Source organism: Oryctolagus cuniculus, chromosome 20 (assembly GCF_051225735.1).
Source record: "Oryctolagus cuniculus isolate XC-2025 breed Fujian yellow rabbit chromosome 20, ASM5122573v1, whole genome shotgun sequence".
Classification (NCBI taxonomy): Eukaryota; Metazoa; Chordata; class Mammalia; order Lagomorpha; family Leporidae; genus Oryctolagus; species Oryctolagus cuniculus.
The window spans coordinates 42,375,624-42,400,283 of NC_142886.1; the positions used below are offsets into that span (position 1 = coordinate 42,375,624).

Sequence of the window (24,660 nt, forward strand, 5' to 3'; positions counted from 1 at the left end):
GGAGACCCAGAGGGAGCTCCTGGTTCCTGGCTCTCAGCTTCAGCCTGGACCCGCCCCAGTCGTTGAGGTCATTTGGGGAGTGAATCAGCAGATGGAAGATCTCTGTCTCTCCTTCTCTCTAACTCTGCCTTTCAAATAAATAAATCTTGTTTTAAAAAGTAAAATGGGCATTATGAAAAAACCAGGCATGAATTTCCCAAAAAAAAATTGTGGCAAAATAAACTTCTCTCTTAATTTTATTTTCCATGAGCTTTTTGAAATACCCTAGTAGAATCCTGGAATGTCACCAAGCGTTTCATGCACGTATTTTAAAATGAGACAAGATTCAGCTTCTTCATTCACTGGGTACAGAACATTTCAGCTTTACTCTTTCCTGGCGTCCTGAGCCTGCAGGGGACGGAGACGGGACGAGATCTGCAGGGCTGTCCCTGCACAGCCGTGAGGGACAAACCCACCCTGGTCACACATTAGCAAATCCACCCACCCGACAGGTTCATCTCAACACACAGGCTGTGCTTCCTAATCTCCCGGATGTCTTTAAACATGAAGAAAAACTCACATCATCGTTGGGAAAAACCAGTAGTCCGGTAGCTCCGTGATCTGTGAAGTACACGAACACGTGGTCCCGGGGGCCGCTGCCGAGAGAGGGCCACAGTGAGGACATGGGCCGGGGTGCTGTTTCCCCAGGCAAAACCCAAGGGGTCACTGTGGGCCAAGCAGGCTCAGGCAGGAGTCCAAGGCCAAGGGGTCCCCAAGCATTAGTCTGACCATGAGGGTATCCCACAGCCTTGAGACTCAGTTATGGGATTGGTGTTGTGGCGTAGCAGGTATGTGCTACATATGGGAACTGGTTCAATTCCAGGCTCTCCACTTCTGATCCAGCTCCCTGCTAATGTGCCTGGGAAAGTGGCAGGGGATGGCCCACCTGCTTGGGCCCCTGCACCCACATGAGAGACCTGGAAGAAGCTCCTCACTCCTGGTTTCAGTCTGGCCCAGCCCTAGGTGCTGTGGCCATTTGGGAAATCAATCAGCAAATGGAAGATTTCTCTTTCCCTCTCTGTCTCTTCCTCCTCTCTCTCTCTCTGTAACTCGTCTTTCAAATAAATAACAAATAAATCTTGAAAACAATAAACAAAGGACTCTTAGTTCAGTTCCGGCTAGAAAGCAGGAGGGGTCTTTGCTGGGCAGCTGGCCTGGCTGTGATGTGGATCGTGGGGCCCAGCCCAGACACCCCATGCTCCCACCAGGGCTCCCCCAAATGAGGAAAGGCGCTAGGACACACAGCTGCACACAGTCCCACAGCCTCCTCTCCAGGGCCCTGAGCCCTCAGCCAGGACACCACCACCCACCCTTCCCAACCAGAGGGCAAGGCTTCCTTCCAGGTGGCAGAGAGAGGGCGACCTCCCTGGGGCTCAGCCTGCACTCCGTACCCAGGTCTCCTGCTGCTGACGGTCCCAGCATCGCGTGAAAACGCTGCGCCAGGGAACCCGACACGGCAAGAGGCCTCTACTGCGGCCGGCAGCACTGCACCGCGGTGAGTCTTCCCCAGTGCAGAGGTCAGCTCTGCACTCGGGACTGTGTCTGCCCGCTGGGCAAGCTGGCCGCGTGCTCCACTGTGGAGGGTCGTGCCTCTGCTACCATCCACGGGCAACAAAGGACAGCAGGTTAAGGGACCGGGAACACTTGTTAAAAAATAACCAGGAAGAGGACGGCATTTGGTGCAGTGGTTAAGCTGCTGCCTGGGGTGCCAGGATCTCATATCACAGTGCTGGTTTGAGCCCCGGCTCCTCTGCTTCCGACTCCAGCTTCCCAGAAATGCACACTGTGGGAGGCAGTGGGTGAGGGCTCCAGTAGCCGGGTCCCCTGGATTTGGTCTAACCCAGCCCTGGCTGTTATGGGCATTTGGAGAGTGAACCAACAGATGGAAGACCTCTCTCCATCTGTCTGTACGGCTGTCTGTCTTTCTCTGTGTATGTGCCTCTGTCTTTCAAATAAAATGCCAATAAATAAAAATGTTAAGAAACAAAGAAGAAACCGAGGGGCCCTGGACTGCGGGCTTCCTTCGGCGCTGCGGGCTGCACGGGAGCCGCTGACACCAGCCCTGTTCGCCCGTCCCAGGTCAGCACCGAGCTCCCCCAGCGGGCTGCAGGCCCCGAGGCGAGTGTGGCACCCACAAAGCAGGCCTCACCTCTTCAGGACTCTTCCGGACCCCTTGCCCTTCACTGCTTCTGCGTCGCCTCTCAACACAGCCAGGAAGTTTTCGGAAGTAACATTCTGCAAGGAAACCAGGGCGGGGGGGCCAGGGTCAAAATCGCCCCAGAGCAGAGCGGCCGTGGAGCCTGCAGCAGAGCCAGGCCAGCAGCTCAAACGCCTCCGAGGCCCGTGCTGAGGCGCGGCCGCCCTGGAACCCAGGGGGACCAGGGCAGGGCTCTGGGGCGCACACAGGCCCTTCGTGCTGGCCCCACCCCACACTCGGCTACTGGCCACGCGGCTGGCCACCGCTGTCCCTCCTTGACCACCACCAAGCCAGCACAGAGAAACCCAAAGACGCTGATGGGAGGGGAAGAGCAGAGGAGGGCACGTCACCCAGGGGCCCTCCCCCTGCACCCGGCCGGATCCCCAGCACATTTGAGGCCCCTTGAGAGCATGTTGTAAACCTGAGACCTGATCGGGAAAAGTAAAGCAAAAACACGCAAAAGGGAAAACTCAATACCAAAAAATCTGCCGCCGGATTCCAAACCTCCCCTCACTTAACCACAGAGAAAGAAACGATTTTCTGAAAATTCGTTCAACTGCACATGGCATAGACGACGTTGGATCCAAATGCATTTGAATGCAAAAGAAAAAATGAAACTGAAGGAACTGTTAAACACCAAACACACGCTTCTCTGTCACAAAGAATATCACTTCCTAAAAGACCCTTCAGAAATGAAGAAAAACAGACTATAAAAACCACTAGACTGAAGTCATTACGTCTTTAAAACCGTGTCAATTTGCTCAGTCAACTGCGAGGAAGACAGAAATTTTGGAAGGGCTATACTGGAAAATAGTGACTGAAAACCAACCAGTCTCAGCATCCCCCTGTGAGGTAACAGGCGGCAGGTGTGAGGCTGAGAGAAGAGCTTCGGTAAAGAGTACAGACCCTCTATCATCAAACCGACGGCAAGGAAATCGGGTTATTATCGAAGGAACTCCATGATTGGGCTTTCGGCCTCCGAGAAGACTAAACCCTGAGTGTGAGCAGACCACGTAACTTATTTTGAACACTGTTTGTTCCTTTTCTGTTTCCTCTACAGGCACAAACCCTAATACAAACAGGAAACACTGAAGTCAGTCTAGGGAGGTTCTGGTCTGAGAAACACAGGGAAGGAGGACAAATCTTTGCTGAAACAGAACGCAGCCCCGCCAGCCCCAGCCGCTAGCCCGCTCACCTCTCCGGTGTAGTCCTTCGGGACGCCCTGGTACACATCTGTGCCGTTGGGCCTGTTGATCACAATCCCTGGGGTGGGATTGCTGGGAATTAGAGGACACAGTTAAAACGTGGCAGGTGTCAGAAACCTCGCTCTTCAAAAATAGGACCCTGCTGTGTGAAAAATAGTCAATGGCCGTTTTGACGAGCAGGCTTCTCACCGCCTGTGTGCTGGCCGGTCACGTGGTGGCATCAGCCACTTGGGGACCTCAGGGTCCCTCAACCCGGGAGCTCTCCTCAGGGCACTGGGAGGGGCTGAGCTCTAATAACTCAGGTCAAGGCCCGAAGTCCAGGTGCCCCTGGTTCCCCGCAGGGAGGTGGTGGCAGCGTGCGGGCAAGGCCTCATCAAAAGATCCTGGAACAAAACTACTTTCAGAAGAAGCTAGGAGGGAAGACAGGGCCGATGGGAGAGCTCAGGCGCTGAGGGCTCCAGCGCAGCCCCAGGCCACTGGGAGCATCTGGGGAGTGAAGGCGGATGGAGCTCTCCCTCTGCTGCTCTCTCAAATAAATAAATAACAATAAACTGTCCCAGTTAGATGGAGGTGATAATAGGTACAGGAGGAAGACTAGGATCTAGCCTGCAGCTCTCTGTGCTCAGAGGCTAGGAACAAGCACAGGGAAGCGTTCTCCAAGTGAGAAGGTGTTTGCTCTATAAACTGTTTCAAAACACCCCGCAGCACCTGTCTCCGAGCAGGGCCCTGCCCTGCCAGGGTGCACCCCAGCCATGGTCAAAGCTAAGCATGAGGCTGTGCAGGTCCCAGCACTGGGCCACTGCTGTAAGGGGCCCATGAGCCCGGATGCATTTGCTTCCATAGCCGGAAGCTCCTTCCCAAAGCCCCCCACTCACTCTTTGGCGTTGGCGATGTCATCATACATCATCACCACGATCTGCTCGTCGGGGATTCCGTTGCGGTGAATGATCTGGTAGGCATGGCAAGCGTCTGCCTGGAAGAAGACATTTAATTCGGGTTAGACTTTGCCCAGAAGGGGGCCAGTTGTGGAGCTGTGGCAAGTAACATGTCTGTCTCTGGAAGACTTCCTGGGAGCCACTGCTCAGCCCCTTAAATGATTATTTTAAAAAACATATACTTGGGGGCTGGCGCCGTGTTGCAGCACATACCAGCATCCCAAATGGTTCAAGACCCGGCTGCTCCACTTCCCTGATCCAGCTCCCTGCTAATGCACCTGGGAAAGCAGTGGATGATGCCAAGTGCTTGGTCCTCTGCACCCACGTGGGAGACCAGGAAGAAGCTCCTGGCTTCGGCCTGGCCCAGCCCCAGCCATTATTGCCAATTGGAGCAGGAACCAGCAGATCTCTGTCTCTCCTCCTCTTTCTATAACTCTGCCTTTCAAGTAAATGAAAAATAAATCTTTAAAGAAAAAAAAAACATATATTTGGGACTGGTGCTGTGGTGTAGCAGGTAAAACTGCCACTTTCAACCCCAGCATTCCATATAGGCACCAGTTCAAGTCCCAGCTGCTCCACTTCCAATCCAGCTCTCTGCTGATGGCCTAGGAAAAGCAGCGGAGGATGGCTCAAGTGCCCCTGCCACCCATGTGGGAGACCCAGATGAAGCTCCCGACTTCGTCCTGGCCCAGCCCCAGCCATTGCAGCCATCTGAGGAGTGAGCTAGTGGATGGAGATTCTCTCTCTCTCTCTGTAACTCTGATTTTCAAATAAGTAATATTTTTAAAACCATATATTTACATTTTTCTTGCCTCAATTTTTATTTTTTGGACAGGCAGAGTTAGACAGCGAGAGAGACAGACAGAGAGAAAGGTCTTCCTTTTTCCATTGGTTCACCCCCCAAGTGGCCTCTATGGCACAGCACGGCGTGCTGTGCTGATCCAAAGCCAGGAGCCAGGTACTTCTCCTGGTCTCCCATGGGGTGCAGGGCCCAAGCACCTGGGCCATCCTCCACTGCACTCCTGGGCCACAGCAGAGAGCTGGCCTGGAAGAGGGGCAACCAGGACAGAATCCGGCGCCCCGACCAGGACTAGAACCCGGGGTGCCAGCGCCGCAGGTGAAGGATTAGCCATATGAGCCGCGGTGCCAGCCTCTTGCCTAAATTTTTAAAGATTCCGCTCATCCACCCAAATTATGCAAATTCTTATTCATCCAGAAGTCACACATGTGGGCCACACCACACCCACATCTATGCGTGACAAGAGCTTTGAAAGTCCTAAACAACTAATTTTCAATTTTCAGACCACATAAAAGTCTCCTGAGAGCACGGATTTAGGTCTCAAAAACCGAACGGCTCGGCGTGGTGAACCACGGAACAAAAGAGGGGCGGCCAGTTCTGAATCACTCGACAATTATTTCTGACTCAAGAAGCTTCGTCATTGTCTTCCAGTCACCGTTCAGAGAATCGAGCGGGAACTCAGAAGTTCAATTTAGGAATTGAAAGGAGAAATGTGTTCTTTAGTTTAAAAAAAAATACAAAGAAAAAAAAGACCAACATTAGGTTAAAAAAAAAAGTTCCAAATGCAACTCCTTGCCCTCCGAGCGTGAAGACAGACTTGCTTCCTTCTCCCGGGTGACACTCACGGCACTTCACGCCATAGAAATCAAGTGAGGCCAGAGAGGAAAATGCTGCCTCACTTTCTGCCCACATCTAGTTAGATCTTTCCTGGAACAGAGACATAGATCAGACAGAGGGGGAGCGTGCCCCACGCGGGCCTCTCTAGGGAAAAGCAACTTCGGCAGCTGGGCCTGCGTCCACCGCCACAGCAGGAACCGACACGCAACGCTGCACCCGGCCTCGTGCCTGCAGACGCTCCGCACAGACAGACCCATCTGACGCCAAACGAGCGCTGGGTGCACAGCCGCTGAAGGTTGAATCGGCATGCGCAGGGCCTGGCACCAAAGGGCTGCTGGATGAATGGATCAACACGGGATTTAACACGCTCACTGACTTCTGTCTGTCCAGGGTTTAGGCTCGGACGGCCACGCGTCATCTCACTCGTTCTCATGCACGGAGCTGATGCTGGACATTTTCCAGGTGAAAGCAGCCGAGGGAGGGGAGATGAGCTGCCCAGGTCACACGGGAGGCACTGCCACTCCACAGCTGCAGACTGCTTCCCACGGGGACAGGAGAGAAGCCACCCAACACACACAGGCCCGGGGACAATACAGCGAAGGGCTAAAAGTATAAATAAAGGTCACTTTTAAATACACATCCACACTCTCACTCAAACAAACTGCTAAACTGTTTAAATGTGCAACAGGAGGTTATTCCCGGCACCACTATAATGGCAAATATCAAGAAAGAAACGCAATGACTATCAACAGCCAGAAAAATAAACTGCCATACGTGCACAGAAATGAAATCCCTAAAGGTGAATCAGAGCCGAGCTTCGAACAGGCGAAGCCCAGGAGCATGAAGAGGAACAGAACAAGTCATGGAAAAATGCCTCTGTTAGCGGAGATGGAGGGACAGGCTCTCGTCTTTGCGCAACAAAGAATTCAGACGTGAGACAGAGGGCAGTGGTCAGCAAGGTAGCAAGGTTTAATGGGGCAGGGCGTCCATCAGAACAGATGTGCACCTCTATAGACAAAATCTGAGAGAGAGAGAGAGAGAGAGAGAGAGAGAGAGTTCCCGGCACTCAGACTGGGGACAGCAAGGTTCCGTGGCTTAACGCAGGGAATGCACCTGGCAGGCCGGGTGGGCGGCTCCTTAGAGCCGAGAGCTGAGCTGCAGTCTGCACTCAGACGGGGCTTATGAGGGGGAGGGGTCCGGTTCTTCCACGGTTTCTCTCCCCTCCTCCTCCTTCTCCAGGACAAAGGGTTGCTGAGTGTGAATCAGCTAAAATTCCTCCTAAGATTTCACTACTCCATGCTAGCACACTGGCAGAGGAACTGCCCCTGGGCGCCTGCTTGGGGGAAGGCTGGGCGGGTTTTATTGCCCAGTGTTATCAGGCTCAGTAACCCATTTGGTGATCAGGTGCTGAGGTCCAGCGTTGTGACACAGCGGGTTAAAGGCTAAGGGTTAAAGGCTAAGTAACGCAGGTTAAGCCCTCACCTGCAACACTAGCATGCCATATCAGAGTGCCAGTTCCAGTCCTGGCTGTTCCACTTCCTACCCAGCTCCCTACTAATGCACCCAGGAAAGCAGCAGAAGATGGCCCAAGTGCTTGGGCCCCTGCCACCCATGTGAGAGACCTACATGAAGCTCCTGATGCCTGGCTTCGGCCAGGTCCAGCCCTGGCTGTTGTGGCCATTTGGGGAGTGAACAAGTAGGTGGAAGATTCTGTGTGTGTGTGTGTGTGTGTCTCCCTCTCTCCCTGTCACTCTGCCCCTCAAATAAATTTAAAAAAATCTTTAATAAATAAATCTTTTAAAAAATAAAAAAAATAGGATTAAGCTTAACAAAAGACTTTTCTACTGGAAACTGTAAAATATGGCAGAGGAAAATGAAAGATCTAAATAAATGTAGAGACTTCTCATGTTCATGAATCAGAAGACTTAATAAAAATAAAAATAAAACAAAGATCACGGTGTTTTTGCAGAAACTTACAAGATGATCCTTAAGTTTACATGGAATTGCAAAAGACCTAGAAGACTCAAGATAACATTGTAAAAGAAACCCGGAGGACTTCGCTTCCTGATTAAGACTACACTGGAAAAAGTCTTTTCAACTAATGGTGTGGGACAACTGAGATATCCACATACAAAGAGATCAATTTAGACCCTTACCACACACCATACAAAACTTAACTCAAAATGGATCACAGGGCCAGCACTGTGGTAGAACTGCTAAGTTGCCTACTGCCATGCCAGCATCTCATTTGGGTGCTGATCTGAGTCCCAGCTGCTCCACTTCCAATCCAGCTCCCCACTAATGCACCTGGGAAAGCAGTGGAAGATGGCCCAAGTGCTTGGGACCCCTATACCCATGTGGGAGACCCACATGTAGCTCCCGGCTCCTGGCTTCAGCCTGGCCCAGCCCTGGCCATTGCAGCCATTTGGGGAGTGGATCAGTGTTTGGAAAATCTTTCTCTGTCTCTCTCTCTCAAACAAACAAATAAATAATTATTCTTTAAAAAAGATTTACTTTATTTACTTGAAAGGCAGAGTTACAGATGGGGGTGGGTGGGGAGAGAGAGATCTCTGCTGGTTCACTCCCCAAATGGCCACAACAGTCAGGGGCTGGGCCAGGCTGAAGCCAGGAGCCAGGAGCTTCTTCCAGGTCTCCCACGTGGGTGCAGGGGCCCAAGCACTGGGACTGTCCTCCCCTGCCTTCCCAGGCTCATCAGCAGGGAGCTGGATCAGAAGTGGAGCAGCCGGACTCAAACAGGTGCCCACATGAGATGCCAACACTGCAGGCGTTGACTTAACCCAGTATACCACAGTGCCAGCCCCAATAAATCAATCTTTTTAAAAATGGATCACAGACTTCAATGTAAGGACTAGAATAAAACTTTTAGACAATAACATAAGAGAAAAATTTCAGTACCCTGAGTTATTACTGAAAGGATGTCAGATGACACCAAACGTGTGGTCCATAAAAGAAAAATCTCATAAACCAGACCTCATCAAAATCAAGTATACTGCTTCAAAGACACCATCAAGAAACTGAAAAGACAAGTCAGAGACTAAGAGAAGATATTTGCAAAACAAACATCTGATAAGACTTGTATCCAGAAGACTCTAAGAATTCTCATACCTCAGTAAGGCAGTTGGCTGAATCAAAAAATACGTAAAAGACCTGAATAAGATTTTTTTTTTAAAGATTTATTTATTTATTTGAGCGGCAGAGGGAGGGAGGGAGGGAGAGGGGAGAGGTCTTCCATCTGCTGGTTCACCCTCCAAATGGCTGCAGTGGCCATAGCTGAGCTGATCAGGAGCCAGGAGCTTCTGGGTCTCCCACCTGGGTGCAGGGGCCCACCCTCTTCTGCTTTCCCAGGCCATAGCAGAGAGCTGGAACGGAAGAAGAGCAGCCGGGACTGGAACTGGCACCCATATGGGATGCCAGCACTGCAGACCGGAGCTTTAACCCACTGAGCCACAGTGCCGGCCCCAGATTTTTTTTTTTTTTTAAAGGCAAAGTTAGACAGTGAGAGAGAGAGAGAAAGGTGTTCCTTCCGTTGGTTCACTACCCAAGTGGCCACCACGGCTGGCACTGTGCCGATCCGAAGCCAGGAGCCAGGTGCTTCCTCCTGGTCCCCCATGCAGGTGCAGGGCCTAAGGACTTGGGCCATCCTCCACTGCACTCCCTGGCCACAGCAGAGAGCTGAACTGGAAGAGGAGCAACTGGGACAGAATCCGGCGCCCCAACCAGGACTAAAACCCGGGATGCCAGCGCCACAGGTGGAGGATTAGCCTAGTGAGCCAAAGACCGGCCAAAAGACCTGAATAAGATTTTCACCTCAGTAGATGTGCAAATAGCTAATGTACACATGAAAAGATGCTCAGTGTTAGTAGTCACTAGGGAAACACACATTAGCACTACGAGGTGCCACTTCAGAGCCAGACAATAACACGTGGACAGCAAGGATCAGAGAACCGGGAACCTCTGTAAGCTACTTGTGAGTGCAGCCATTTTGGAAAAGCTTAACAGTCTTACTAAATGATGCAACAATTCTACCCTCAGGTAAGTACCCAAGAAAAACACTTTTATCTGCACCAAGAGTTGCACACATATGTTCTTAACACTGTTCAGAGTGACGGGAAGTTAGAAACAACCCAGATGTCCGTCAGCTGGTGAACGGCAGGGAGAAGGAGGTCCACGCGCACCGTGTAACACTGACGATCAGAAGTAACGAACCACTGGCAGGGGACACAACACGGATAAACTTCAAAAACGCTGCACTGAGGTGGGTATTTAGTGCACAGTTAAGATGCTTATTTATTTTTTAAAGATTCATTCATTCATGGGGCCGGCGCTGTGGCGTAACGGGTAAAGCCGTAGCCTGCAGTGCTGGCAACCCGTATGGGCGCTGGTTCAAGGCCCAGCTGCCCTGCTTCCCATCTGGCTCGCTGCTATGGCCTAGGAAAAGCACTACAAGATGGCCCAAGTCCTTGGGCCCCTGCACCCACATGGGATGCCCAGAGGAAGCTCCTGGCTTCTGGCTTTGGATAGGCACAGCTCCAGCCGTTGCGGCCATTTGGAGAGTGAACCAGCGGATGGAAGACCTCTCTCTCTCTCCCTTTCTCTCTCTGCCTCTCCATAATTCTGCCTTTCAAATAAATAAATCAATCTTAAGAAAATTCATTCATTCATTCATTCATTCATTTGAAAGCCAGAGCGAGGAGATAGGGAGAGACAGAGATCTTCCATCTGCTAGTTCACTCCCCAAATGGCCACAACAACCAGATCTGGACCAAGTTGAAGCCAGGAGCCACGAACTGCATCCTGGTCACCCTCATAGGCGGCAAGGGTCCAAGTACTTGAGCCATTTTCTGCTCCCTTCCTAGGCACACTGGCAGGAAGCTGGACTGGAACTGCAATAGCCAGGACTCAAACCAGCCCTGCACTGCGAGGTGCCAGTGTTGCAAGCAGCAGCCAAACCCCCGCGTCACCACGCCAGCAAACCGGCTCCTCCGCGTCTGACACAGCTTCCCACTAATGCACAGCCTTGCGGGCGGCGGTGCTGGCCCAGGTAACTGGACCCCTGCCACCCATGGGGGAGACCTGGATTGAGTTCTAGTCTCCTGTTCAACCTGGCCAAGCCTGACTGTTGCATGCAATTGCCGAGTGAACCAGCAGATGTAAGTGTTCTCTCTGTATGTCTCCCTGGCTTTCAAATAAAAGAATTGAAAAGAAAAAAAATACTCTAAGAGGAGCTAGGCACAAAAGACTGTACATTAGGCCGGCGCTGCAGCTCACTAGGCTAATCCTCCGCCTAGCGGCGCCGGCACACCGGGTTCTAGTCCCCGTCGGGGCGCCGGATTCTGTCCCGGTTGCCCCTCTTCCAGGCCAGCCCTCTGCTGTGGCCAGGGAGTGCAGTGGAGGATGGCCAAGGTGCTTGGGCCCTGCACCCCATGGGAGACCAGGAGAAGCACCTGGCTCCTGGCTCCTGCCACCGGATCAGCGCGGTGCGCCGGCCGCAGTGCGCCAGCCGCGGCGGCCATTGGAGGGTGAACCAACAGCAAAGGAAGACCTTTCTCTCTGTCTCTCTCTCTCACTGTCCACTCTGCCTGTCAAAAAAAAAAAAAAAAAAAAAAAAAAGAAGAAGAAGAAGACTGTACATTATATAATTCCATTTCTATGTAAGGTTCAGAAAAGGCAAATTTATAGACAGTAGAGATTAGCACTTGTCTGGGGCTGGAGGCAGGAACTGCAAATGTGTCAAGGGTACTGGGAATGTTCTAGAATATCTAATGGTGACGTTTGCACAGCCTGTTGAACTTACTAAAAACCCTTCCAGTCCTTTCACTTGGAATGGGAGAATCACAGGAGAGAGGGGCACTCTGTCTCAGCAAGGCTCCCAGTCCACAGGGGCAGCTGCGGCGAGCCCGGCTACTGTGTCCTGTGCTGCGGGGGCTCCAACAGCACCTGGAAAGGCAGGTGCTTCTACCCGCACTCTACAGACGCGGGCGAGCTCAGGCAAGGCCACGGCTGCTCAGAGATTCGGCCAGGCCTCCTGACTCCGACAGCCACGCGCTCCGTCCCCCTCGTGGGGGGTCTCTGAGCCAGGACGTGGTTCTCTCCAGGGCCCTCGGAGCTGCTTCGCTGCCACTACCAACGTTAGCTGCTGGGGTTCTTTGTTACGGTCAAGTGTTGACTGGCATGGAAAGAAAGAAATGCGAGCTTCAACCAATGGTGTTAAAATGACCTGAGTTACTTGCCTTGAACATGTCTGACCTCTGCCTTTTCCTCCTTAGGGACAGGAAAGCCACAGGAGTTAATTCTGGAGAGGAGGCATTGAGCAAGACTTCCTAAGAAGGGCTGAGCCCTCTGGGAAGACGAGCAGAGACTGCCATGACTCAGCCGCTTCCCCAGCTTGCATCAGGAGTCCTGGCCATCTCACAAGGACCCCGTGGCTTCCCGACACGCGCCACTGTCCTGGCTGCTCAAGTACCTACTGCCTCTACCCAGCCACGTGTCGGCTGGACAAAGGCAACGGGCTTGGAGCAAAGTCTAAATACAACTGGCATGACCCAAGTGGCGGTCACTGTGAAGGGATCCACCTTCTAGCCAGGACTGCCCCCTGACAGGGACCATACCCTGAGCATGCCTGGGTCTAGGCACATGGCTGGGGCGGGGCTCTGGGCTGGGGCTGGGCACTGGGCCACGGCTGGGCTCTGGGCATGGGGCGGGGCTCTGGGCTGGGGCTGCAGCTGTTCTCTGGGCATGGGGCAGGGCTCTGGGCTGGGGCTGAGCACCCTGATAGAGATGTCAGTGTCTCAAACGGCGTCCCAACCAGTGTACCAGGCATCCACTCCGGTGTGATGCTTTCTGAGGTTAATCCACGTTAGTACCAAACACCACTGTTTTTTTAGAAAACAAGATGTATTTATTTACTTGAAAAAGTTAAAGAGAGACAGAGACAGAGAGATGGGAAACAGGAACAGCAACTGGTGGCCATGCAGGATGCTGGCGTCGCAGGTGGTGACTTAACCTGCTATGCCACAATGCTGGCTCTGAAAATACCACTTTTATATTTTTAAAAAGAAACATGCTTTCAAAGAGGCGGAGTGAGAAGGGACTAGGGTGGAGGGCAGTGGGACTGAGACACGGGGCGTGATGAGGGCGTGGGAATTAGCGCAGCTACAGGCAGCACGGGGTTGTGGGGAACGCATGGCCGTGGACTCCACAGACCCACCCGCGGCCCCTGCTCTCCGCTTCCCTCCTTATTGTCTGCACGCGTTAAACTGCAGGTTCTGCTGAGCTTTGTGGTGGCCGCAGTAGGCTCCCTGCAGAGCCCCAGCACAGCACCCGGTTCTAGCCCAGAGCTGAGCCACAGCCTAGAACCCAGCCCCAGTCCAGAGCCCAGTCCTAGCCCCAGCCCCAGCCCTGGTTCCCAGTCCCCTTCTACCTGGGCCACCCTGCTCCTTTGTCAGGGGCCTGGCTCTGCTCAGACAACCCGCCCTGCTCCAGTGGTCAGAAATGGAAATCCTTTCCCCTCGCCAGGCACAGGTTTGAACATAAACATGAGCATGTGATCCGTGCTGGTCAGACATAGGGCAAAGTTCACCCACGGCTCCAGAAAACAAGCTTGTGTTCTGATCAGGAGAGAGCCAAACAGATAAGACACACAGATGGCCTCTTCTCCTGCTACAGGTTTTTGTTTGGCTGTGACATCTGGAGCTGCCGCAGCCATCTTGTGATCATGAGGATAGCTTATCTGAAGGCAGGTCATCACGATCATGATGGCAGAGTGGAAAAATGGAGAGGATCTGGGTTTACAGCTCCACTCCTCAGCATTCAAACCACAGGAGGGCTGGGCTTGGTGCGCAGGAAAGCACCCTGCTTAGAACGGTACTGACCATTCTCAAGTTTGGGTTCCTACTGCCACTGCATACTCTTCCGTCCATGGGGAACAAGTGCCTCTTCCCCCAGCTCCTCCTGGGGAGTCCCCGCACCCTCCACGCCCACTTCCTCCTGGGGGAGTCCCAGCACCCTCCACGCCCACCTCCCCCAGCTCCTCCTGGGGAGTCCCCGCACCCTCCACGCCCACCTCTCGCTTGCCCTCAGGAAGTCGCCCTCCAACCCTCCTCCCGCCCGAGCTCAGTATCCCTCACCCCGGGAGCTGGCACTCACAGCCCCTGCAAGATTCCGCCTCTCTACGCCTCGGTCAGGCTCTGTGCATCTGCCCTAAGGCTGGGGCTCCTGGCCAGAGGGCCCAGGCTCATCATTCTCCATCACCCCTCCCCCTCCCGAGACCCCTGTGGTAAACTGCGTGGGCCAACATGGAGAAGTCTGTTCTGTCACCAGGGAGATTCTGCTGTGTTCCCCGTTTTCAGAACGCAAGGCCAGAAACGGTGACTCGGAACAGAAGTGACCTGCTTTCCTGTGTGTATCTGCATTTCCTAAGCTTCCCAGACCTCTGGCATGCGTTAATATTTTAACAAGAGAGAAAGGAAGTGCTGTTCTAAGCCAGAAGATGACGGGGGCTTTGAGCCCCCACTCTGCTCCGATTCAGCTCCAGGTGCTGCGCGCCCTGCAGGCAGCAGATGCCGGCTCAGGGACTTGGGCCCTCGCCACCCGGGAGAGCCCTGCACGGAGTCCAGGCTCCTGACGTCGGCCTGGCCTTCCCCTGGCTGTGGAGTGCATCTGGGGGTAATCCAGAGGATGGAAGATCTCGGGACCTTGCTCTCTCTCTCTCATTCTGCCTTTCAAATAGACACAAATAAATAAATAACGTACGTATAAAGTAGAAGATGATGAAGTGGGGCCAGGATACCCGAGCCACACGACACAGAGAAGAGTGGTCCTGGGCGTGGACTGCAGAGGCACAGCACCGCTCGTCAGCCCCAGCTCCACCCCTGCCGGCTGCGTGAGCCAAGACTCACAGGCACAGCACTGCGCATCAGCCCCAGCTCCCCACCTGCCGGCTGCGTGAGCTGGGACGGTGTGCAGCCTCTCCGAGTCTGTTTATCCTGCTTACAACAGGGCTGCGAGGGCAGGTGTTTGGCCTAGTGGGTAAGACAGCCCCAGCCTATACGAGAGCACCCGGGTCATCCTTCCAAATGCCGGCCCCTCCCTCCCAGCCCTGGCCATCTCGCCAAGACCGTCTCCTAGGTGCCTGTGTGCCCACCCCAGCCCCGGCCAGCCCTGGCCCTCGTGTTGGGCAGCTGCCCATTTCCCATGCCCGCCTGCCTCACCCCTCCAGCACATTCACTGCTGCTCGGCTCCCGGCTCCCACACCGGCAGAGGTCCTGCCTGCACCCCAGCACCTGGGCCCAGTCTGTTAGCTCCAGCCAGAAACGGAACACAGAGAACCCCAATTTGGTCAAGACAAAACATGGCTTAAATACATAAAGAAACCACCATAAAACAAAGGCGCCCGGCAGGGAGCTAACGGTGCATGGCAGGTCCATTTTCCATAACAAAAGATCGTGGGGAGGCACGCTGTTTTCCCCCAAGGAAAATCTAAAGCCCTATGAATACGTCATGTTCCCTCTGTGATTAGCCTCGAGGTTAAGAAAGTGAGCACAGGCCGTGGTCAGGGTGACGCGGCACACCCGTCCATATCTACACAGCCTTCAGGCCACCATCCGCTCTTACTTGGGGACCAAGGTTTCCGCCTGTGGCCTCTTCCTCTGCCCGCCTTCGTTCTACTGCAAGGTCCAGCGCTGTGCCAGAGAAGCCAGCAGCACTTTTGATAAAGGGGTTTCTAGGAACAAAGGGTAACTGGCTAACTTATCCTTAATGATGTTTCACCGATACTGTTTTCGAAAGGTGGTTGCGTACAAGCCGGGCTGGGTGATGACCCAGCGAGTTCACAGCCAGCAACCTGTGCTGAATTACTTAGTTTCTGGGCTCCTGGGTAGGCTAGAGACTGAGGGATTGCGTGGCAGAGCCTCGGTTTGCTCCTCTCTGAATGTGTCAGCTCTGAGGTCAGGAAAGGAAAAGGCATCATTCTGCTGAGGCACAGGGTTTTCTGAGGGGGTGGGGTGGGGTGCTTCCAATCCACTGCTTAACTCCCCACATGCCTGTAACAGCCCTGAGCCAGGTCAGGGGCCAGAGCCAGGAGCCAAGAACTCAATCCAAGACTCTCACGTAGACAGCAGGAGCCCCATCCCTTGGGCCGATAACAACTTTGTGATCACACCAAACTTCCTATTTGGTTAACACGCTGAAACCAATCGAGACATGAGTCATTCAAGAATCATCAAACCTTAGAGCTGGTAGGGATGTCAGCTACCAACCTACGGATGTGAAAACCCACGCGGCGGGGAAGAAATGGCCATGGCCCAGTCTCTCGGAAGAGGCAGCTCTGCCCGGGTCGGGAAGAGACTACACGTGTGCTGTCCTAATCCGGCAGCCACTGGCCGCTCCTGGCCACCGAGCTCTCACGGTGGGGCTTGTCCGAATGGAGATGCCCCAAGGATGTAAACACCCCTGGGCTTCAGTGGCTCTGAACAACAGAGGCTGAGAGCCTTGCGGTTAGCTTTCTCCATGGTCCCAGGCGGATATGACAATGCTTTGGACCTGTCGGGCTGGGTAAGACACTAAGATCTATTTCATCTTGTTTGAGTTTATTTTTACTTTTTATTTCTTTTATTGAGAAACAGGGAAAGGGAGATGTGGGGCCAGCATTGCAGCATCGTGGGTTAAGCTGCAGCCTGCGACGTTGGCATCCCATATGGGTGTTGGTTCCACGGCAGGCTGCTCCATTTCCCATCCAGCTCCCTGTTAATGTGCCTGGGAAAGCAGCGGAGGATGGCCCAAGAGCTTGAGCCCTCAACCCAAGGGGAGACCCAGAAAAAGCTCCTGGCTCCTGCTTTGGCCTGCCTAGGCCGGCCCTCATGGCCAGTGGGGAGTGAACCAGTGGATGGAGGAACTCTCTTTCTTTCTCTCTCTCTCCCCTACTCTCTGTAACTATGCCTTTCAAATAAATAAAATAAATCTTTAAAAGAGAGAGAAAGAGACAGAGAGAGCATTCAGGTTCATTCCCCAAATGCCTGCAATGGCGAGGGCTTAGCCAGAAGCCGGGTGCTCAATCCAGGTCTCCTACCTCAGTAGAAAGGATCCAATTACTAGGGGCCAGCGTTGTGGTGTAGCTGGGTAAGCTGCTGCCTGCAACGCTGGCATCCCGTATAGGTGCCAGTTCAAGTCCCGACTGCTCCACTCCAATCCGGCTCTCTGCTGTGGCCTGGGAAAGCAGTAGAAATGGCCCAAGTCCTTGGGCCCCTGCACCCATGTGGGAGACTGAGATGAAGCTCCTGGCTCCTGGCTTCAGTCTAACCCAGCCCTGGTCATTGCAGCCATTTGGGGAGTGAACCAGTAGATGGAAGACCTTTTTCTCTCCCCAACCCCCGTCCTGTCTCTATGACTCTGCCCTTCAAATAAATATTTAGAATAATAAAAAAAAGAATCCAATTACTTGATCCCCAGTACTGCCACCAAGGGTCTGCACTGTCTGTCCAGAAACCAGAGTCAAGAGCCAGAGCCGGGAACCAACCCCCGGCACGCCAGTGTGGCACATCCTTTTGCTTTTTTTTTTTTTTTTAATACTTATTTAATTTTATTTCAAAGTCAGTTACACAGAGAGAAGGAGAAAGACAGAGATCTTCTACCCACTGATTCATTCCCCAGATGGCTGCAACAGCCAGGGCTGGGCCAGGCCAAGGCCAGGAGCTTCATCCAGGTCTCCCGCATGGGTGCAGGGCCCAAGCACTTGGGCCATTTTCTGCTGCTTTCCCAGGTGCATTAGCAGAGAGCTGGATCAGAAGAGGAGCAGCCAGGACTTGAACCAGTGCCCATATGGGACGCCAGCATTGCAGGCAGCAGCTTTACCCACTATGCCACAATGCCAGCCCTGAGAGATACATGCCTTAACCAGCATTTTAACTGCTAGGCCAAATTCTCACTGCCATTTTTCCTTGTTATAAATGTGGCCACTAGGACATTTATCATGACACACGTGGGTCTCCAGTGGACAAGGTGCTCTAGAACCATCAGCCTGGGTTGGAATCCTGGCTCCACCATGTGCCGGATCAGCCACGACAGGCAAATCGCCAACCTGACCCTGCCTCCACCCAGTCATTTGTAGAGAGCAGGTGAGAACTGCACCTGCCACACACAGCCTCAGCGTGGGGGCTACCGGCATTCACCTGTGAAGAGCCCAACAGTAGATACTGCACTGGTCTGAGCATCTTACTTCCAAGAATGAAAAGATCAAACGAATTTTTCAGAATAACAGACAGCTCTGCTGAGCTACAAGTCACCACCATAAAAGCCCGTCTTTTAAAACATGTGTTCAGTGGTTTCTGGTATATTCACTACATTGTGCAACCATCACCACTATCTAATTCCAGAACATTTTCACTACCTAAAAAAAAAAACCCACCCAGAACCTCAAAAAAACACTTGCAGTCACTGTCCGTTCTCTCCTCCCCCGCCCTCGCCACCACCGTCCACTCTTACCTCTAAATTTGCCTGATTTGCCGTTTCAATCAACTGCAGTCATAAAACATGTGGACTTTGCGATGGACTTCTTCTACGTGGCACGTTTTTAAGGTTCGTCCACGTTGAAGCACACGTGAGTTTTTCATTCTTTTTCACGGCCAAATATTCCCTCACAGGAATATACCGCTTTAAGGGCTGGCACTGTGGCACAGTGGGTTAAGCCGCTGCCTTCAACACCAGCATCCCATGTTGGAGTGCCAGTGTGAGTCCTGGCTGCTCCACTTCCAATCCAGCTCCCTGTTAATGACCTGGGAAAGCAGCTGTGGATGGCCTAGGTGCTTGGGCCCCTGCACTCATGTGGAAGACCTGGAAGAAGCTCCTGGCTCCTGGCTTTGGCCTGCTCAGCCCTGGTTGTTGAGACCATCTGGGGAGTGAACCAGCAGATGGAAGACCTCTCTTTGTCTGTTTCTCTCTCTCTCCGTAGCTCTGACTTTCAAATAAAGCTCATCAGCTGACAGACGTCGGGTTATCTCCTGCTGGGCTGTCACGGGTAAGGCCGGGATGAACCTTCCTGTGCAAGCTCTTGTGGGGCCAAGCGTTGTCACTGCTCCTGGGCGTCCACCAGAGGTGGGACCGCTGGGTCAGAGGCCGCTCCAGGCTTGACCTTCCCAGGAAGCCAGAGCGCTCCCGATGGCTGCAGCGCTGCGCAGCCCCACCAGGAGGCCGGGCTGTCCCTGCTCGCTCACACACGGACTCTCTCTCTCCAGCCCCCGACAGGCAGACCTGGCGGAAGTGCCAGGATTGGGGGAGGAGGCGTGAGCGGAGCAGCTGGGCAGAGGTGTCAAGGGCAAAGGGACCTAGAGGCCAGGACTCAGTCCCTTCTGGTCTCAACCTGCCCGTGGCCTGGCACAGGTCATCTCCTCGCTCTCCTTAACTCTAAGATGAAGTTGTTAGCACAGTGGGCCTCCACCAGGAGACCGCCAGTGCTGTCTGGAGGCATTTGGGTCGTGACTGTGCAATGGGGGGCACTGCCGTCATCCGCAGGGGGCTGGCCGAGGATGCTGCTCAACATCCTCCCATAGGGTCCAGCCCACATCAAAGAATTACTGGCCCGAATGTCAACAGAGCCTCACACCCAACTATGCTGATCCCACAGCAACTCTGGAGCAACTGTTAGACTCCTGCAAACGGCCTTACCGTCTGCTAGCCCCCAAGCAATGGATTCGGCTCCAATCTCTCCACATCCTCACCAACACATGTAGTGTAGCCAGCCTAACAGGTGTGTGAATGGCTCCCCAAACCGTCCTCTTTCACAAGGTCCAAGTGCGTTCACAGAGCGCCAGCGTCGGGCACGAGCAGCTCTGTGCTCACCTGGTGCCTGTAGTTGTACCAGCCATTGGAGCCCGCGACAATCACCACCCAGTGCTTGCCGCCATTCTCAGGACTGTCCACACCGACGGTGATGGCGTCGATCCCCAGGGCCACGCTGAGGAACGTGGCCACTTTCCAGATCATTGTGCCCCTGGGCGTTTCAACTGCAGAGATCTGAAAAGAAGAAAGGCGTGGTCAGAAAGGAACAATCCGAACACTGGCCCCAGGTGAAGAACCATTACGGCCGACAGATCAGAAAGAGGGGACCATTTCACGGTCAGAAAGAGCACGCCAAGGACAACAAAGACAGAGACGACGTCTACGTTAGCTCGGCTGCCCTCTCGCCCACATGCTCCTAATCCCAACCTTCGCCGCAAGTTGAAGTATAAATCAAATATCCAGAAAGTTCTTTGGGCACCCTGTCGAGCTTTTGTCACAACTCGAAGCAAAGTGGATTTAAAAAAGTCACCTGCACAACTCATCATACTGAGAAGATATCCACCACAAACTATGAACTGTCGTAAGAAAAGAATAGATACGTAATATGAATTGTGCATAGACAGCAGATCCAAAAATTTACCAGTAGAGAGTGGGTGGGGCTGGGGTGATTTTCTTCTTCCTATCTGTCTCCTCTTAGTATAATTAATGTATATTACTTATACAAGAATGTCTGTTGAAATCAGTGCATACACAATGTTAACACTGAAACGTGATTTAAGTTGATGGTAAACTATCTGGAAAAATTATAAGCAAACATTTGTTCCTGGGTTCATTTCCCAAATGGCCACAACAGCCAGGGCTGGGCCAGGCTGACGCCAGGAGCCTGGAGCTTCTTCCAGGTCCCCCACGTGGGTGCAGGGGCACACAAGACTTGGTCATCTTCCTCTGTTTTCCCAGGCACATTAGCAGGGAGCTGGATTGAAACTGGAGCAGCCAAGCTTGGACTGGTGCCCCTCTCAGATGCCAGCATCGCAGGCAGAGGCTTAACCAACTACACTACAACGCTGGCCCCAGGCTGCAAATTTTACACCAAAATAAACTTTTTTTATTTAATTTTTCCATGAACTTTCTGACATACCATGATACGCACCCTGTTCTCTACTTTGATGCTGAAACTTTAAATGAATGTTTAAAGCACAGATGGCAGGCATGAGGCTGAGTCCTGGCCACCTTGCATTACTGCATCAGACTCTCCCGTGTCCTGTTCTAACAGCGCAGCCTTCCTGAGACAGAACACAGCCCGGCTACGACTCTGGGGTAAGAGAAAAGACACAGTCTCTGAGACACAGCGGTGCAGAGCAGGAGCCCGCAAGGCTGACCTGTGCCTCCAGTGCCACGGCGCAAGCCCAGCTGGCTGCACTCGGCCACTCCTCTAGAACACTGTTCTCTGAGACCGCGTGCTGGGTGCTGGGACCTCAACAGGGACAGGGACAATGCCTCTGCCCTCAGAGAGCAAGCAGCCAGCTGTAGCAGGATCCACCTCTAAGCCAAAGAAACCTTTCTCAACATGCTGTGCCTGGCATTCCGTGCAAATCGGTGGAGTGAAGGGAACAAGACGTCCTGAGTCTTTTGCTAAAGTTTACACAACCAGCAGTCTCAGTCTGCGGCTTCTCCAACCTGAACTTGGACCCACATCTCCAGGAGGTCTTGTGAGGGTGCAGATCCTGGCTCAGCAGGCCTGAGCTCTGGTCTGAGGCTGCCTTATATGTTTATTTTTTAAGATTTTTATTTATTTATTTGACAGATAGAGTTACAGACAGTGAGAGAGAGAGAGAGAGAGAGAAAGGTCTTCCTTCCATTGGTTCACTCCCCAGATGACCACAACGGCCAGAGCTACGCTGATCTGAAGCCAGGAGCCAGGAGCTTCCTCCTGGTCTCCCATGCGGGTGCAGGGGCCCAAGGACTTGGGCCATCTTCTGCTGCTTTCCCAGGCCACAGCAGAGAGCTAGACTGGAAGAGGAGCAACCTGGACTAGAACCGGCACCCATATGGGATGCTGGCGCTGCAGGCGGAGGATTAACCTAATGCGCCATGGCACTGGCCCCAGCCTTATTTATTTATTTTAAGATTTATTTATTTGAAAGAGTTGGGGTGGGGGGAAAAAGGGACAGAAAGAGAGATCTTCCTTCTGGTTCACTCTCCAAACAGCTGCAATGGCCAGGGCTGAGCCAGGCCAAAGCCAGGAGCCTGGAACTCTATCCTGGTCTCCCATGAGGATGCAGGGGCGCGAGCACTTGGGTCATCCTCTGCTGCTTTCCGAGGTGCATTAGCAGGGAGCTGGATTGGAAGTGGAGCAGCCGGGACTAGAACTGGAGCTGATGAGGATGTCAGCAGCTGCTTAGCCTGCGGAGCACGCGCTGGTCCTCTGCGGCCGCCTTTCCAGCGGGTGCCCTGGCCTCGGGCCACACTTGCATGCAGCCACCTGCCTTACCCCAGCTGCTCCACTCCACCTCTGGCAGAAGCCAGCATCCTGGGCAGGAAATGGCACCGGCACGGCTCCATCCTCACGGGATAATTCCTGCCCAAGAACCTAACCCTTAATCTGCTAAACTGAACTGAGCTAAATTCAGGCTTCCTTTATTCTGCCTGCAAAGTCCACGGATAAGTAACTTCAGGAGGTGACTCCAGATTTGCTTTTGTTGGTTTCTTTTTTTGGTGGAGGTGGGGTAGCACAACACGTAAGTTGGTGGGCTGCAGAGTCCCCCGCCCCAAATGCTAGGACCTGCTGGTCTGTTAACCCTGAGTACGTGGACCTGAGCAGGGTCCCGGGGCTGGCAGGTAACAGATGACAGGTGTAATTACAGAATTCCATAAAGCAGCAACAGCGAGGTCAGACAAGAGACGGCCATGTCCCTAGAGCTCTCCAGTGGCCCTGCAGGGAGGTGTGGCAGTGCCCAGGGGGTGAGCCAACCAGCAGCTTCTTCCTGATTCTGGGCTCACCCAGCAGGCCTCTTGCTGCAGCTGAGAAGCCCCCCACTAGGGGAGGGGTCGGCAAACTTGCTCTATAAAGGCTGGACTGCAGGTAACTCCAGCTTCAGAGGCCCGGCCATCCCCCACACAACTACTGGGCTCCTCCATTGCATGACAAGAGCAGCCAGAGACAGGACAGACACAGACAGGTGCTCTGTCTGGACCATGGACCATAGTTCCTGACCCGACGTGCTGCACTCACACCCCTGGTCCCGCCTGGCTGTCATCATGATCTCAGTGTCAGTCAGTCAATGGGCTCCCTGATTTGCATGCCTATCTTCTCGGAGTTCACTTCACGGATCAAGTCCCCAAAAGACTCATTCTTCTGAGGGCACTGGTGTGTGACTTTCCCCTCATATTTAGGGGGAAAAACAACAAATAAAACACTGAATCAAATGGGTGACCTGAGGTTGGGCACTTGGCACAGCAGTTAAGCTGCCACGTGGACGCCATATCCCACACTGGAGGGCAAAGTTCAAGTCCCAGCTCCACTTCTGACCCTCACACTGGGAGGCAGCAAACGAGGGCTCGGGTAGTCGGGTCCCTGTCACCCACGTGAGAGACCTGCATTGGGTTCTCAGCTCCTGGTTTCATCCTAGCCCAGCCCCCTGGCTTTTGCAGGCATTTGGGGAGTGAACTAACAGAGCCTCCACCCTTACCCTTCATCTTTCAAATAAACAGAAATAGCTAACAGATTTAAAAATTCTTTATAAAAGGTTGACCTGACTATGAACAACAGAATGGACATCAACTTGAACAGCCCAAATTAGCAAACAGTGCAGTGAGCTCTGAAAAAAAAAAAAAATTGCCTGGTTATTCTTACAAATCAAGTTCATCTCCATTCTTCCAACATCCCAGCAAGTCACTCCTCAGCTTGATAAGTACATGGATGCTGTGGCCAGAGTCAGCCTTTGGTGGGGCTCCCCTCCACCAGCCTTTTTTCTTACAAACAAGAGCTGCGGTTCTTTGAACACAATACTAAGAGAAAAGCTGCACAGAATGCCGCTGGCTTCACAATGCCGCTGGCTTCACAATGCCGCTGGCTTCACAATGCCGCTTAGAAAACACGTCCGCTGCTGCTATTTGGGGAACGTACTGGGGCCTGGGTAAAGCCGAGGAGAGAGAGTACAACAACCGTTCCATTACCCTCAGCAATGAGCAGCCGGCCTCAGCTGCAGGTCTCCCGAACCGCGTTATCCCTTTACTCTTCCAGAGGTCACGGATAACCTTGAAACGTCCCTGCTATTCTTGTTACATCAAGGTGAAAAACCGATGCGCAACGAGTGAGCAGCCCCGCTGAACGAGTTCTCTGAGACTGCTGTTTCACTCGGACCCTCCACGTCCCACTCACACAGGGGCCATCGTCTCTCTCCCTGACCTTGCCCTTGCGTCTGCCCCCTCCAATGCGGTCTCCCCAAGTCACCCAACACGTGGGGCCTGAGCTCCCTGCGAGAGCCGCTCACAACAGCCCTGCACTGAGTGGTGAGCCAGAGACAAACCCTTCCCTGAGCTGGCGTTCCAGAAGAAAGGACAAAACCTTGAATACACAGCTTATCAGATGCTGACGAGAGCGACCAGCACGGATACGGCAGGAGGCTGGGGAGTACCGGCAGGAACGGCAGGAACGGGAGGTAGCATTTTTAAAAGGGGACGATGTGGGGCCTGCACTGTGACACTGTGGCACAGTGGTTTAAGCCACAGCCTGCAGTGCCAGCATCTCATATGGTTCGTGCCCCTGCTGCTCACTTCTGATCCAGCTCCCTGCTAATGCACCTGGGAAAGCAGCGGAAGATGACCCAAGTGCTTGGGCCCCTGCGCCCACATGGG

At 53.3% G+C, this 24,660-nt stretch overlaps 1 protein-coding gene across 1 annotated transcript in view; it reads right to left on the minus strand.

Moving 5' to 3' along the window:
- The window catches only part of LGMN (legumain), a 38,889-nt gene that overhangs the window by 8,499 nt on the left and 5,730 nt on the right, over positions 1-24,660 (minus strand). The window contains exons 2-6 of the mRNA XM_002719593.6: positions 19,864-20,037; positions 4,317-4,414; positions 3,432-3,513; positions 2,189-2,274; positions 560-635 (exon numbers count right to left, since the gene is read on the minus strand). Of these exons, the coding sequence (XP_002719639.1) occupies positions 560-635; positions 2,189-2,274; positions 3,432-3,513; positions 4,317-4,414; positions 19,864-20,007 (486 nt within the window). The 5' untranslated portion in view covers positions 20,008-20,037. The remainder of the gene's footprint in view (positions 1-559; positions 636-2,188; positions 2,275-3,431; positions 3,514-4,316; positions 4,415-19,863; positions 20,038-24,660) is intronic.